We start from the raw sequence: 16,938 nt of genomic DNA, 5'->3' as shown, positions 1-16,938 counted from the left end.
TTCAACATTCTTAAAGAAAAGAATTTTAAACCCAGAATTTCATATCCAGCCAAACTAAGTTTCATAAGTGAAGGAGAAATAAAATCCTTTACAGATAAGCAAATGCTTAGAGATTTTGTCACCACTAGGCCTGCCTTACAAGAGACCCTGAAGGAAGCACTAAACATGGAAAGGAACAACTGGTACCAGCCATTGCAAAAACATGCCAAAATGTAAAGACCATTGAGGCTAGGAAGAAACTGCATCAACTAACGAGCAAAATAACCAGTTAATATCATAATGGCAGGATCAAGTTCACACATAACAATATTAACCTTAAATGTAAATGGACTAAATGCTCCAATTAAAAGACACAGACTGGCAAACTGGATAAAGAGTCAAGACCCATCAGTCTGCTGTATTCAGGAGACCCATCTCACACGCAGAGACATACATAGGCTCAAAATAAAGGGATGGAGGAAGATTTACCAAGCAAATGGAGAACAAAAAAAAGCAGGGGTTGCAATACTAGTCTCTGATAAAACAGACTTTAAACCATCAAAGATCAAAAGAGACAAAGAAGGCCATTACATAATGGTAAAGGGATCAATTCAACAGGAAGAGCTAACTATCCTAAATATATATGCACCCAATACAGGAGCACCCAGATTCATCAAGCAAGTCCTTAGAGACTTACAAAGAGACTTAGACTCCCATACAATAATAATGGGAGACTTCAACACTCCACTGTCAACATTAGACAGATCAACGAGACAGAAAGTTAACAAGGATATCCAGGAATTGAACTCATCTCTGCAGCAAGCAGACCTAATAGACATCTATAGAACTCTCCACCCCAAATCAACAGAATATACATTCTTCTCAGCACCACATCATACTTACTCCAAAATTGACCACGTAATTGGAAGTAAAGCACTCCTCAGCAAATGTACAAGAACAGAAATTATAACAAACTGTCTCTCAGACCACAGTGCAATCAAACTAGAACTCAGGACTAAGAAACTCAATCAAAACCGCTCAACTACATGGAAACTGAACAACCTGCTGTGAATGACTGCTGGGTACATAATGAAATGAAGGCAGAAATAAAGATGTTCTTTGAAACCAATGAGAACAAAGATACAACATACCAGAATCTCTGGGACACATTTAAAGCAGTGTGTAGAGGGAAATTTTATAGCACTAAATGCCCACAAGAGAAAGCAGGAAAGATCTAAAATTGACACTCTAACATCGCAATTAAAAGAACTAGAGAAGCAAGAGCAAACACATTCGAAAGCTAGCAGAAGGCAAGAAATAACTAAGATCAGAGCAGAACTGAAGGAGATAGAGACACAAAAAACCCTCCAAAAAATCAATGAATCCAGGAGTTGGTTTTTTGAAAAGATCAACAAAATTGACAGACCACTAGCCAGACAAAGAAGAAAAGAGAGAAGAATCAAATCGACGCAATTAAAAATGATAAAGGGGATATCACCACTGACCCCACAGAAATACAAACTACCATCAGAGAATACTACAAACATCTCTACGCAAATAAACTGGAAAATCTAGAAGAAATGGATAATTTCCTGGAGACTTACACTCTTCCAAGACTAAACCAGGAAGAAGTTGAATCCCTGAATAGACCAATAGCAGGCTCTGAAATTGAGGCAACAATTAATAGCCTACCAACCAAAAAAAGTCCAGGACCAGATGGATTCACAGCTGAATTCTACCAGAGGTACAAGGAGGAGTTGGTACCATTCCTTCTGAAACTATTCCAATCAATAGAAAAAGAGGGAATCCTCCCTAACTCATTTTATGAGGCCAACATCATCCTGATACCAAAGCCTGGCAGAGACACAACAAAAAAAGAGAATTTTAGACCAATATCCCTGATGAACATCGATGCAAAAATCCTCAATAAAATACTGGCAAACCAGATTCAGCAACACATCAAAAAGCTTATCCACCATGATCAAGTGGGCTTCATCCCTGGGATGCAAGGCTGGTTCAACATTCGCAAATCAATAAACATAATCCAGCATATAAACAGAACCAAAGACAAGAACCACATGATTATCTCAATAGATGCAGAAAAGGCTTTTGACAAAATTCAACAGCCCTTCATGCTAAAAACGCTCAATAAATTCGGTATTGATGGAATGTACCTCAAAATAAGAGCTATTTATAACAAACCCACAGCCAATATCATACTGAATGGGCAAAAACTGGAAAAATTCCCTTTGAAAACTGGCACAAGACAGGGATGCCCTCTCTCACCACTCCTATTCAACATAGTGTTGGAAGTTCTGGCTAGGGCAATCAGGCAATAGAAAGAAATAAAGGGTATTCAATTAGGAAAAGAAGAAGTCAAACTGTCCCTGTTTGCAGATGACATGATTGTATATTTAGAAAACCCCATTGTCTCAGCCCAAAATCTCCTTAAGCTGATAAGCAACTTCAGCAAAGTTTCAGGATACAAAATTAATGTGCAAAAATCACAAGCATTCTTATACACCAGTAACAGACAAACAGAGAGCCAAATCAGGAATGAACTTCCATTCACAATTGCTTCAAAGAGAATCAAATACCTAGGAATCCAACTTACAAGGGATGTAAAGGACCTCTTCAAGGAGAACTACAAACCACTGCTCAGTGAAATAAAAGAGGACACAAACAAATGGAAGAACATACCATGCTCATGGATAGGAAGAATCAATATCGTGAAAATGGCCATACTGCCCAAGGTAATTTATAGATTCAATGCCATCCCCATCAAGCTACCAATGAGTTTCTTCACAGAATTGGAAAAAACTGCTTTAAAGTTCATATGGAACCAAAAAAGAGCCCGCATCTCCAAGACAATTCTAAGTCAAAAGAACAAAGCTGGAGGCATCACGCTACCTGACTTCAAACTATACTACAAGGCTACAGTAACCAAAACAGCATGGTACTGGTACCAAAACAGAGATATAGACCAATGGAACAGAACAGAGTCCTCAGAAATAATACCACACATCTACAGCCATTTGATCTTTGACAAACCTGAGAGAAACAAGAAATGGGGAAAGGATTCCCTATTTAATAAATGGTGCTGGGAAAATTGGCTAGCCATAAGTAGAAAGCTGAAACTGGATCCTTTCCTTACTCCTTATACGAAAATTAATTCAAGATGGATTAGAGACTTAAATGTTAGACCTATATACCATAAAAATCCTAGAGGAAAACCTAGGTAGTACCATTCAGGACATAGGCATGGGCAAAGACTTCATGTCTAAAACCCCAAAAGCAACAGCAGCAAAAGCCAAAATTGACAAATGGGATCTCATTAAACTAAAGAGCTTCTGCACAGCAAAAGAAACTACCATCAGAGTGAACAGGCAACCTACAGAATGGGAGAAAATTTTTGCAATCTACTCATCTGACAAAGGGCTAATATCCAGAACCTACAAAGAACTCAAACAAATTTACAAGAAAAAACAAACAACCCCATCAAAAAGTGGGCAAAGGATATGAACAGACATTTCTCAAAAGAAGACATTCATACAGCCAACAGACACATGAAAAAATGCTCATCATCACTGGCCATCAGAGAAATGCAAATCAAAACCACAATGAGATACCATCTCACACCAGTTAGAATGGCAATCATTAAAAAGTCAGGAAACAACAGGTGCTGGAGAGGATGTGGAGAAATAGGAACACTTTTACACTGTTGGTGGGATTGTAAACTAGTTCAACCATTATGGAAAACAGTATGGCGATTCCTCAAGGATCTAGAACTAGATGTACCATATGACCTAGCCATCCCATTACTGGGTATATACCCAAAGGATTATAAATTATGCTGCTATAAAGAGACATGCACACGTATGTTTATTGCAGCACTATTCACAATAGCAAAGACTTGGAATCAACCCAAATGTCCATCAGTGACAGATTGGATTAAGAAAATGTGGCACATATACACCATGGAATACTATGCAGCCATAAAAAAGGATGAGTTTGAGTCCTTTGTAGGGACTTGGATGCAGCTGGAATCCATCATTCTTAGCAGACTATCACAAGAACAGAAAACCAAACACCACATGTTCTCACTCATAGGTGGGAACTGAACAATGAGATCACTCGGACTCAGGAAGGGGAACATCACACACCAGGGGCCTATCATGGGGAGGGGGTAGGGGGGAGGGATTGCATTGGGAGTTATACCTGATGTAAATGACGAGTTGATGGGTGCAGCACAGCAACATGGCACAGGTATACATATGTAACAAACCTGCACGTTATGCACATGTACCCTACAACTTAAAGTATAATAATAATAAATTAAAAAAAAAGAGTTATGCTAAGTCTGCTCTGTACTCTATAAATGGAACAACAAAGCCTAGATGGTCAGATATCTGTTTATAGCATCGTTTACTGAAAAAAATTTCTTTCAAAATATTACTGCTCATTATCTATGTACCTAGTTACTCAAGAGGTCTAGTGCAGATATACAAGCCGGTGAATGTTGTTTTCATGCCTATCAACACAACATCCATTCTGTAGCTCATAGAGCAAGAAGTAATTTTAACTTTTAAGACTTATTACTTAAGAAATACATTTAATAAGGCAATAGCTGCCATAGATAGTGATTCCTCTGGGTGGATCTTGGCAAAATAAATGGAAAACCTTCTGGAAAGGAGTCACCAATCTAGATGCCATTAAGGACATTTGTGATTCATGGGAAGAGGTCAAAATATCAACAGAAGTTTGGAAGAAGTTGATTTCAATCCTTATGGATGTCTTTGAAGAAGGGTTCAAGACTTCAGTGGCAGATGCAACTTCAGATGTGTTAGAAATATCCAGAGAACTAGAATTAGAAGTTGAGCCCAAAGATGTGACTGAATTGCTGCAATCTTATGATAAAACTTTAAAAGATGAGGAGTTGCTTCTTGTAGTTGAGCAAATAAAGTGGTTTATTGAGATGAAATCTACTCCTGGTAACGATGCTGTGAACATCATTGAAATGACAATAAAGGATTTAGAATATTACATAAACTTGGTTGGTAAAGTAGCAGCAGAGTTTGAGAGGATTGACTCCAGTTTTGAAAGATGTTCCACTGTGGGTAAAATGATATCAAATAGCATCAGACACTACAAGAAATCTTTTGTAAAAGGAAGAGTCAATCGAAGTGGCAAACTTCACTGTTGTTTTATTTTCAGAAATTGCCACAGCCACCCCAACCTTCACCAACCACCACCCTAATCAGTCAGCAGACATCACTATTGAGGCAAGACCCTCCACCAGCAAAAAGATTACAACTTGCTGAAGGCTCAAATGATCATTAGTAATTTTTAGCAATGAAGTATTTTTTAGTTAAGGTACATACATTGTTTCATACACTTAAGTGCACACATGTTAAGGTATGTACACTTAAGTGCACACATTATACATACACTTAAGTGCACACATATTAAGTGTGCAATAGTATGACTAAAGAAACAATGTGTGCACCACTTTTCTATGTACTGGGAACCAAAAATAATTCATGTGACTGACTTTATTACAATATTCGCTTTATTGTGGTGGTCTGGAACCAAACTGACAATATCTGAGGTATGCTTGTGATGAATTATCACAATCAGATTTGTATTTTAGAAAGGCTCTTTGGAGGAGGGCCTAAAAAGAGGTGAGATTGGATTAGGAGGAAGACCAGTGGGGAGAAGCTCTAATGTAATAAAAGAGGAGGCAAGAAATGGTAAGTGCTTAAACTAAAGTAATATCAGTAAAGATGGGCTGGGGTGGGAGCAGAGTTGTAAAGTATTTGAGTTAGAATAGACGGGATTGGTGACCAGTTAGAAAGAGAAGTGGTGAAGAGGAGGGAACTGCTGAGGATAATTCCCACGTTTCTGCTTTGGGAGTTGGATAAGAATGGGGATACCAATCCCTGAGATGGGGCGTGCAGAAGGATGTTGGGGAAAAATGGTGAGCTTTGATTTGGACATTGTGTAAGAAGTGTTTGGGGGATGCCAGGTGGAGATGTTCCATTGACACTCCACAGTCTAAAAATCACATCCAGCTCAAGAAAGACGTCTTGGCTTGAGCTTGATTTGGAAACCATAAATATGTACAGATGGCCATAAATTCTGGAAACATAGATAATAATATTTTGTCAGGTATTTTAATACTGTATCAATAAATCATTTCTTATGTATTCACCTATGTTTCCAGACTTTGGAGCCATCATTTATAAATTGGCTGGAGCCAGATAGAATACAGATCAGCCAGACAGAATGTATAAAGTGTGAAGAGAAAGGGATTGGATATAGAGTCTTGGGAACAACATTATTTATGGAACAAAGGCAAGTGAGAAAAAGCAGTGGAGATGGGGTGGGTGGGGTGGGGTGAGATTTAAAATGCAGAGAAGGCTCAAGAGGACAGCAATACTTCCGCTGAGATGGAAGGGAAAGTGGTGAGGATAAATAAGGATGGGCGCACGTCAGCCAACTTTCCATCAACTCCTTCAAACTTGCCCCCCAGTGGCCAAAAAGATTACTTTCTCTAGAATTGTGGTTCCTAACCTTTGTTAAGGTAACAAGCTCTTTGAGAATCTGGTAGAAGCCATGGACCATCTTTCACACATGAATAGTGAGAATGGAATGCTGTGTAGCGGGGGTCAAAGACCCAAGCATCCTAGTTGAAGACTCTTGATATTTTGCAACCAGCTTCTTTCTGTAACTACTTCTACATACTCACAGGAAGATCTTAGTTTCCACTGCTTCATTTTCATCTGAGAAAGCGGAAGAAAAAGAATTTGTGTAGCAGCATAATGTCCATAACTTTGACTTTTCTTAACACTGTACCTGACTTTTTCGCCTCCTTCCACTTTTGAAATTACTTCTAGGTTTGTTTGACAACCGAGGGGATCTTCTAAGGCTCTTTCCTTTAGCTCCCTGCTTTTGTTTATTTTTTAATCAACTGCTTTTCATTCAGTTTATTCTAATATTTATTGAGTGTGGACTATGTTTGATGCACTTACTCATTCTCAAAACGTAAAAACCCTCTCTTCATGGGATTTATCCCTCCAACTTATGCCTCAAGCTTTGACATGGTACAACTACACAATTCCCAGAGCAGCCAATCATGTCCCTTGAGATACACGGTTCTCTTTCCTCTGACTCTTACAATATGATTCTTCCATACCAATCTAGGTCTCATTCATTTTCAATTTCTCAGCCTGGAAGTCTGGAATTTCTTCAATCTTCAATAATATCTGAAGTGAAAACAAAACAAATCATGAATCCTTAATTATAACTCTGCCAAAAATCCCACAATTTTGTTATGTTTAAAAGCAGTATTTTATTCTGTGAACCTATCAGTTGATCTTTATTTTCTCTTGTGTCTTTAGCGATTCCCCTTTTAGTAGTGGTGGTGGTCTGTGTTCTATTTTTTTTGTGTGTGTTGTTTCTCTTCCTCTGCCTTTCTTCCTTTTTGCACATTGTATTTGATGTTCTTCTATGCCATTATTCTGTACTGCTGGATCTCAAATTGCTCTTCTTATGTTGCTTTTGTATAAAAATATTTTATGTGTAGACTATCCCCAATAGATGTCAATCTTTCTATTCTTTTGCACATAGCTCACATGTTCATTATTTAATGTCATGCATTGGAATTCTCTAGTCAGTATCTAGAATTTCTTTTTTATCCAACTGCTCTTCAATACCGGCTGGTTTCGCGTGGAAAATTTTATACGGAAAAATTAAAAATGTCAGTGACATCTGGCTGCAGACCTACTTGTCATGTACAAGTTTTACAAGTTTTTACAATGTTTACAAGTTTTATGTCACAAGTAAATTTCTCTTCCCATTGGTTCTATTATTCTCACTCTTGAGTATGGCAAAGTTGAGGTCAGAATCACACTCTGGACCTTCTAAACCAAACGGATATCCTGGCAGAAAGCACACACGTTATTGAGGTCCTATTCAGCACATTATGGGCTTGATATTCTGAAGAGGGGCGGCCTTGGAAAAGGTGATCAATAGTCAAGAGTCTCATTCCATCATTTTGTTCAGCTTTTGGTTTTTCACTAAAACATATTCTTCATAGGGTATTTATCATAATAGACATATGTTTTTAATGTATCAATCAGGAGGATGTGTGGTCTTGTTTGTTGATTAAAAAGCCTATGTCAAAAAAATTATTTCAAAGTTGCAGTAATAATTGGAGCAATAAGATGGTAAGGGGTAATTAAAGGATGCAGCTTTCTTTTAGAAACAAAAAGAAATCTGGTGACCACATGTATTCTTCTTTTCTTCCTTAATGAATATGATGAAACATGTTATAGTGAGATTATGGACATTAGAGATACACCAACTACATGTTAACGTGTCAGATTTGAGCCCAGGTTCCCACATCAACTATACTCAGGAATTTGTACCTCCTAACGTTGTAAACTGACTGATGTGTACATTTCGTACCATTTTGTGTCATGGTGAGGGCTGGATGTAGTGGTATTGCTAGTTCCCATATCATACCTTCTCCCCACCCACCACACACACACAAACATTGTAGATGAGAAGTATATCACTTACCCTTCCCATTTTGAACTCTTGGACTACAAACCATAAATTACCCAGGTATTGCTGTGGAACTATGTGTAAGGAAGACTGTGCTTACAGCACCATGCATAGTGGTTCAGGCTATGGACACCTGTGGGATGTGTGAAATGTGCACGTGTCACCAATCCTGCCTCCCTCCTCCACTCCTGCCTCCCTCCTCCACTCCTGCCTCCCTCCTCCACTCCTGCCTCCCTCCTCCACTCCTGCCTCCCTCCTCCACTCCTGCCTCCCTCCTCCACTCCTGCCTCCCTCCTCCACTCCTGCCTCCCTCCTCCACTCCTGCCTCCCTCCTCCACTCCTGCCTCCCTCCCCCACAGCAGACATCAACAATAAACTAGGACTGTGATCTCAGATGCAACCTCAGAACCCTTCTCGAGACAGCACTCTTGACCTTCATATTTGTCGATCAGAATGGGCAGAAGATAAAAAGCAACTGCCACCTCAGACTCTTGAGTTAAAATATGTAACAGCTGTTAATGAAGCATCACCTAGTGCGTATGTTTTGCAGCTCTTAGAGTCACTATGCGGAACTCATTCAGTTGCAAGAGCTCCATTAGTATGTTGGCAGAGTCTGTCACAGAAATGCTTTTCAAGGGCATTATTTGAAGTATAATATGATATTGCCTCCCTTAAATATTTTTCAGGCTTTGCCAACTTAGAAGATAACTTTGTCAAATCTTGTAAGTTTTTGTTTCCCATTATTGATTTTTTTTTCCACAAATAGTCATTAAACATTCATTTGTTAAAGGCTTGGCACATTCCATTTTTCTACCAAATTTATATTATACCCAAACTATGTTTCAGCAATTTAGAATTAAATTAATGTAGTAGCTCCTGTTTATCAATATGGCAGACAGGCTGATGGAGGACAAGGGATGATTTACACCCGACTGTGAGGCTGTGTGTGTGTCTGTACACATGTGTGTGTATATACATCTTGCATAAACCTGTGGGCTCTTCCCTGTATTTATTTCACACTGGAGAATTCCTGATAAAATAATCCTTTAAATATCTTGACATGTGGTTTAAATCATCAAAGAAAAAAAATGTGTAAAAGCACAGAGGGGACCCAAAAACACGTACATCTTACCAGTTAACTCCCTTTGTAGTCAAGGTAAATCATGAGAGCCAGTCATTTTGAGTCAAATCCAAACCTAAATATCTATTTTAAAGTATCTTGCTAGTTCGAATTATGATAGGTGCTTCAATTAAGGGTAACATGGTAAGAGCATTATACTTGTGTGCTTAGAATATTTTCTGACAAAAGATCAAAACTGTTTTGAATGTGTGTGTTGTTGCTATGGGATTTGTTTGTCCTAAGGGTTGATAAACAGGAATAAGTAGGGCCAATCATTTCAGATGCTTACTGTGTGACATTCCAGGGGTGTGGCATCACACAAAATAATACGAATTAAATGGCAATTAAATCCAAAGTTCAGGAGTTTGTGACCAAAAAAGATGTTGGTACTTTTAGTGTTTTTGTAGTGTGAACATGAAACCACTCAATGTCAGACCTGGTGGGGCCTCAGAGGTTATCTGCTAACCTCCTCATTTTACAGATATGCACACCAAGCATCAGAGAGGGTGGAGGAGTTGCTTATGGTCACCCAGTTTGTCCAGGGTTGTTACTGGAATTCATATTTTTTGGTTTATAGCTGTATGTCTTTATGCATTTACTTATTCTTGGTGCTTCCTCCACCCCTTTAAAAGCCTCACACTGAGAAATTTATAGTCACTGAAAAGTTGCACCTGTGTTGATGAAGATCATTCCTGGCTATCAAGAAGGGCTAAGAGGTGGTGAAGAAACTTGTATCTGTTCCCTCCCTGGTTCTGGTGAGCTAGCTTATAGGGGCAGGGAATGGAGGGCCCCTTTACCAAGGTTGGAGCAAAGGAGGTTGGAGAAACCACATAACTTCTTTTTTCTCTGAAGTTTTCACTGCTCACTTGGAGTTGAGTCATGGAATGACCACTCTTCTTATGTCATCTAACATGGTTGATAAATGTTGTCATTTTCTTATGTGTGTTGTCCTGTTTATGCAGCATAGCAGGGATGACCATTGCAGAGCCAAAAGACTGGCATGCAGGAACCATGAGCCCTCCCCTGGCATCCCCAGGATAGGTTGACGGACTCAGGGGTCTGGTAGGCTGGCCAGGGCAAATCCAGGGAGATGACGTTTTGGTGCGTTTATTGAGATAATGTTTCCTCCTGCCTATTTCCTCCTTGTTTGTCTGGCAAACTGCTGTTCATCCTTCAATACTGAGCACTTGGTGGGAATATAAATTAGTACAACCTCTATGGAAAACAGTATGGAGATTTCTTAAAGAACTAAAAGTAGATTACTACTTGATATAGCAATCCCACTACTGAGTATCTACCCAAAGTAAAAGGAGTCATTGCATTAAAAAACCCGTATGTGTATGTTTATTGCAGCACAACTCACAATTGCAAAGATATGGAACCAACCAAAGTACCCATCAATGGACGAGCAAATGAAGAAAATGTGGTATATATACACCACGGAATACTACTCAGCCATAAAAAAGAATGAACTGACGTCTTTTGCAGCAACTTGGATGGAGCTGGAGGCCATTTTTCTCAGCAAGTAAGTCAGGAATGGAAAACAAAATACTGTATATTCTCACTTTTTAATAGGAGCTAAGCTATCGGTACACAAAGGCATGCAGAATGGTATAATGGACATTGGAGACTCAGAAGGCAGGGGTGGGTGGGGGTGAGTGACAAAAATCTACATACTGGTTACAATGTATACTACTTGGGTGACGTGTTCACTAAAATCTCAGACTTCACCAATATACAATTTATTCATGTAACAGAAAACCACTTGTACCACAAAAGCTATTGAAATAAATTTTAGTTTTTAAAGAAAGTCTGAGTACTAACACCTCCTCTTTTTTTCAATCCTTCCCAAGACTACCTTCCTCCCTTATCTCTCCCATGTGTTCCCAGAGAGATATATTTGAAATGAGGTATTTGGGCTGGATCGTTTCTGAGATCACTTCCGGTTTTTAAACGTTTCCTGGTTCTCTAGCAATGCCTGCCCCCAGTGATTAAGCCCTCCAGCTGGTGACCAGCCTGGCACTGGTTTGAATCAGGATTGGGAGGAATTTGTTTTCTCAAGGCATGTCTGCTGGCGGGTGGGTTGCTTGAAGATGCTGGTCCCACACACCCAGAACACTGCCTGTCGAACGGCTCCACAGCTGGCCCAGGAGAACTGCAGTCGCTGTCTCCAACAGCTGTGCTCCTTCTTTGCCTTCTATAAACAGATGACCGATTGGGTTGGTAACTTCAGAGGCATTCTTCTCTCCCCTCTCCCCTTTTCTTTCCATGAGATGTGTACTAACTGTATGTGCTGCAAAATCTGGGAGCCACCCCTTCAACATTTTTCTTCTCTAGAAGGGCAAGTTTCTTAGGTCTCCAGTGTTTGGATCCCTCACCCCCTCATCATTCCCACCCTCCCCCACAACATCACTCTCTCTCTCTCTCTCTGAGGCATCTATAGTCATCTTTATAGTATAAATATTAGCTGGAGAATAGCTGAGTCATCTCCAGTTTAATTATACGTGATCCACTGGCTGAAATCTACCTTTATCACATTCTATACACCTTTCTGCTTCATTTTTTCTTCTTGGTACTTGTGTTAAACTGACCATGGCCTGTATTTTGTATATATCGGCTCTTCACTCTCCACCATGAAGAGAATGTAAACTCCAGGGGACTGGAAAGCATTTTGTTTGCTATTGTATCTTCAGAGCCTAGAGGCGTACATGGTAGATTTCAACAAAAGATGTCAAATGAATGGATTATCAGTTTCCAGGAGCGAATTGTCTTGGACCTGCCACTACATTCTTCTGTGCCTCAGTCAAGGTTGGGCGTGGGAAGGGAAGTGTGGCAAAAAGAGGCAAAAACTCCAGATAAACTGAGAAATAGGGTTGACACAGAAGAATTTTGTTTCTTACTTCCTTTTTGGAATTCAGTGAGATGGTCTTGCTGAGACTTTCAACTCAGTACAGCCATCTGCAGCTAGAAAAATGGCTGCTTGGGGGTTTTATGAAGAAACTTGATGAGACAGGGCCCCTTAGTTTTCTGTGTCTTACAGTATGGAAATGACATGAAAGGGACCTCCATGTTCTTTCCTGTCTTGGTGAGACACAAAAGTCTTGAGAACCGAAGAGCCCAGGATTAGGAGATTGTAAATAGCAGAGATTTCCACTTGGAGTCTGAGATAGGGACCAAGGGCTTCAGTAAAGGGCATCATGGTTATGTCTCAAGAACCATTAAGGGCCAACTGTACCTCCAGTCCCAAGATGAGCCACTCCATTTCAGCCCTTGAAGTCCTTCCTTCCAGTTCTCTACATAGCCATGCAACTTCTCCTTCACAGACACATCTTGAGAAAGAATAAAGAAAGATATCCCAAGAAGAAATAATCAGCCTTGCTCCAGATTTCTAACTTTGAATTGACTGAATATTTAACCTATGTAAGACAGAATGAGACCAAGAAGGGGCTGAGATAGCTTTCATTGGCATATACGATATTTTTTTCTTTTCCCATCATTGGCATATGGGCAAGATAAGATCTGCTGTAGCTAATGCGTTTAAAAAGCATGTCCAATAACATCTTTTTAAAAGCATATCTAAGCACAGGTTAAACTTAAGCTATCCCTCCTCCTTCCCTGCCATCATCAGCTCCAAATGGTGTTTTAGGAAAAGATTCAATGAGTAGAAAACAGGATCAACATGCCTAGACCTGCAAATTGCATAGGAAGACCGTTTTAGTCTTGGAAACTTAAATATCGCTCTTAGCCCCCAGCAAAGAGCAGGGTCTCTTTCTGTCTTTGAGTGTCAGGGGCGTCTAGCACTATCCCCAGGGACCATTGCCTGGGGACTCCTTTTTCTGGACCCTCTCTGGTGCACACCCTGTAGATTTGAGTCCTCAGAGCAGAGGGTCTAGCTTATCCTACGAACCCTTAGCCTCTCCAGCAAACTCAGGGACACAGAGAAAATGCACTCCTCTGGGTATACTTCCATTCTGTTTGGTTATTAATGTATCATGGTGATAACCTTATTATCATAACACCCAAAGCCAAAATTATTCTTGGTTGCTTTGTGTAGGAGAACATTTGCTAAACTCTCAGGGGTAAACACTGAGAAGTGTGGGTTAACTGTAGAAAGGGCAAGCAGAGAGATAGATGGCTGGCTCTGCTCTTGAACTGAATAGGGCTGTGGGTTGAGGAGATGGGGTGAGAGGTGGGGGAAAGGTAAGCAGCTCTGTGGAGTGATGCAGGACTTTGAAGAACAATGATGTACATTTTATGTTTATGGATTGAAACACACCCACACAAAGCTTTTTGTCACCATTTCTGCTTTTGCTTGTTTGGTATGGAAATAATGAAAGGTAGCTGATTTCCCTTTCTGGATTGGAAGATGAGAAGATGATCCAAAACCAGAAGGAGTTCTTCAGGTGACTGTGAGAACATAAGAAACCCAGGAATTCACGGAAATCTGGACGTTTCTTCAAATGGTGGAATAGCGGTTTCAAGATAATTGTATCTAGATTGTAGACTGACATCTGGATTACATTAATTGAAAGTCATGGCCAAACTTAATATCTTTCCATCCTCTCTCTTTGCATCTCAGTGAGCTCTTGTTTCTGAGGCATTTTAAGTTTTCATTCCTTAGGTGAAGCTGTTTTCTGTTCTCTTCAGAAAACATGGAGGAGAGCAGAAGGGCCCATATTCTCTATTTGGGTTTCTCCTTTCCAGGGTGGAGCCACTGACCAGTTCAAAGAACGCTGCATGAGAAACAGAAAATTCTCAACACAGGTCCATAGCAAAATGATATTTTATTGATTTGGCAGTGAAGATATTATGTGTGCAAATATTGAAAGAATTCTTAAATGGAAGAGACTGAGAAGTACGATTTTTAAATCTGGCTATCCTTGCCTCATTCAATATAGGTCTGCTGCACACCCACATCAGTGTCTGGGCACCCATATTGCTGCAGATTTCATTTTCTCTGCAACAAAATATCATTGTTCTTTTCCCTGTGAAGTCAGTATCTTGCATTCCACAAACCTTCCACTATGTCACGCTGCATCCAGTGGCCTTTAGCATCACTGTGCTATAGTAGTTTTATATGTAGAAACAAATAAAATTTAGATCCTTAGGAATAAAAAAGTTTTTTTTACTCCTATGGTGGAATAGGCATGGGGTAGAGGCCTGCCTCAGGCTTGCTGGATCTAAGGGCTCCTATCACACTGTTACGGCCAATCTTGCTTTATATCTCTTGGTAACTTGATTGTCAGGTGATGAACAAGAGGGCTACTCAAAGGCAGACTCACATTGTATCTGTGTAGAAAGTCTAGGGTGAGAAGAAAGTCTTTTTTGATAGGTTTTGCAGATCAATCTCAGGGAGGAATATGATCAGCTTTGTTTGCAATGATTATTTCCCATGGCTGAGCCCATCACTGTGGCCAGGTCATGGAAGAGTCTGATTGGCTAGGGCTGGATCACGTGCCTGGTCCTGTGGTCAATAAGGATGGGCCAGCCTCACCAGAACCAGGAGAAATCAGTTCCCCATAACAAAAATAGATTCTGGTGGCAAAGCGGGAAGGGAGTGCAATAGGTATAACCAGCAGATACCTACTTCCTACAGAAGAGTTAGAACTCAGAGGTCCTGTGTTTTGACAGGCTGGGAGATGAGACCCAATTTACTCTAGGGGAGAGGAAGCCTGTACTGTGTGTTGCAAGGGAAAGCCGTTATAGATACAACAACATAGTCTCTGACTACAGGAATTTTATGGTACAGATACATAATTATATAAGGAGGTGACTGCTATTAAAAGAACCAGTCGGAAGAAATATACATTTAAAACATAAAGATAGAATTTACATGAGTTAAGAAAATGTTAAGAATAGCTGAGGTGAAAGAATTGGGGTTAGATTGTTTATACTTAGAGTTCATATGAGCATGCACGTTAAAAATCCTGTCAAAATATTCTTTCTCATTTGCTTACATATTTATCTTCATGTTTCATCACTGTCTATGACTTGCCTATTGTCTATTGATAGGTAACACACACATTCTCTCACACACTCACACACTCATACACTCACACTCTTCTGCTTGGTGGAGTTATTTAGGAGCCTGCTCACAGATCTGTAAATCAGACAGTTGGCCCAGCTGGTTTAGAGTATGATATAAATTAATCCTCCACTAAAATGTATTAGATACTTATGCTGGTACACACAGGTGCCAGTGGAAAGCTGTCCTCCCAGGAGCTGTGAAATTGCAACAAAAAGTCAAGGAAAGAGAAGATGAGACACACAGGCACCTTATTAGTTAAATGTAGCTCGGGCCTTCTGGCTTCATAAATGAATTTCTCGTGGGCAGATAGAGAAGATCAGTCATTTAAACAACCAAAGCAGATAGCACAAGCAAAATCACTTACCCACCTTCAGAAATCTGAGGCATGGAGCCTACCTGCTTTGTTTTTGATTTCCAAGAGATACTAGTTTAAATGTTCAAATTTTATTTGCCTAGCATCCCAGAAGAAGGTAGCACAAAATGCAGTTTCCACTACAATGCTTTCCTGTGGAATTTTTTAATGGTGAAATGTATCATAAATACAACTGTTTAAAGTGTATGTATAATTTAAACAGTGTTATATCCAACACCTAGCTTAAGACATAAAATATTACTAGTAATGAGACACATATTTTGTGCCCCTCACCAAAAACATCTTCCACTCTCTCCACCAAGAGGTAATCATGGTTCTCAACTTTGTGTTAGTCATTCTCTTGCTTCTCTTCAGAGTTTTATTGCCTATTTATCATCCCTAGGCAGTATATCATTTAATTTTACCTATTTATGACTTTTAAATATGCAAGATAATATTGAATATATTCCTCTGAGACTTGCTTATTCTGCTTGACATTATTTGAGATGTATTTATGTTGATGCGGGTAGCTATGGCTTCTTCATTTTTCACTACTGTATAGTAGTCCATTGTCTGAATATGCAACAATATATTTATCTCTTCTATTGCTGAACATTCTACCAGTTGAGACTATGTTGCTGTGAACACTCTTATCTCCTGATACATGTGTTCAATCATTTTTCTTGTAGTTGTTGAGTCATGTTAATTGTGTTTACTTTCCTTTAAAATAAAGACAGGCATTCTCAGAGTTAACCATTCTAAATCAATTTTCCCAGGTCCACAATGGGCTTTTTTATGTCTGCTTATATTTTCTCTTCTTTTCATAAAGTGTTGTTTTTCTTCTTCAGGGACTCCAGTTTTCCTGGCTCTTCCTTGCCAGTCTTCTATTTC

General features: G+C 39.6%; 1 protein-coding gene across 4 annotated transcripts in view; it reads left to right on the top strand.

The window, feature by feature from the left end:
• LOC139364290 (uncharacterized) overlaps positions 1–16,938 on the top strand; it is a 216,298-nt gene that overhangs the window by 176,043 nt on the left and 23,317 nt on the right. For all 4 annotated transcript variants that reach the window (XR_011625875.1, XR_011625876.1, XR_011625877.1 and 1 more), the window contains one exon: positions 11,021–11,192. Coding sequence is in view for 1 of the 4 variants with exons in the window: in XM_071100167.1 (XP_070956268.1) it covers positions 11,021–11,192 (172 nt within the window). In the remaining 3 variants the exon portion in view is untranslated. The remainder of the gene's footprint in view (positions 1–11,020; positions 11,193–16,938) is intronic.

The sequence above is a fragment of the Macaca nemestrina genome, chromosome 7, assembly GCF_043159975.1.
Source record: "Macaca nemestrina isolate mMacNem1 chromosome 7, mMacNem.hap1, whole genome shotgun sequence".
Taxonomy (NCBI): domain Eukaryota; kingdom Metazoa; phylum Chordata; class Mammalia; order Primates; family Cercopithecidae; genus Macaca; species Macaca nemestrina.
This window is presented reverse-complemented; position numbering and strand designations above follow the sequence as displayed.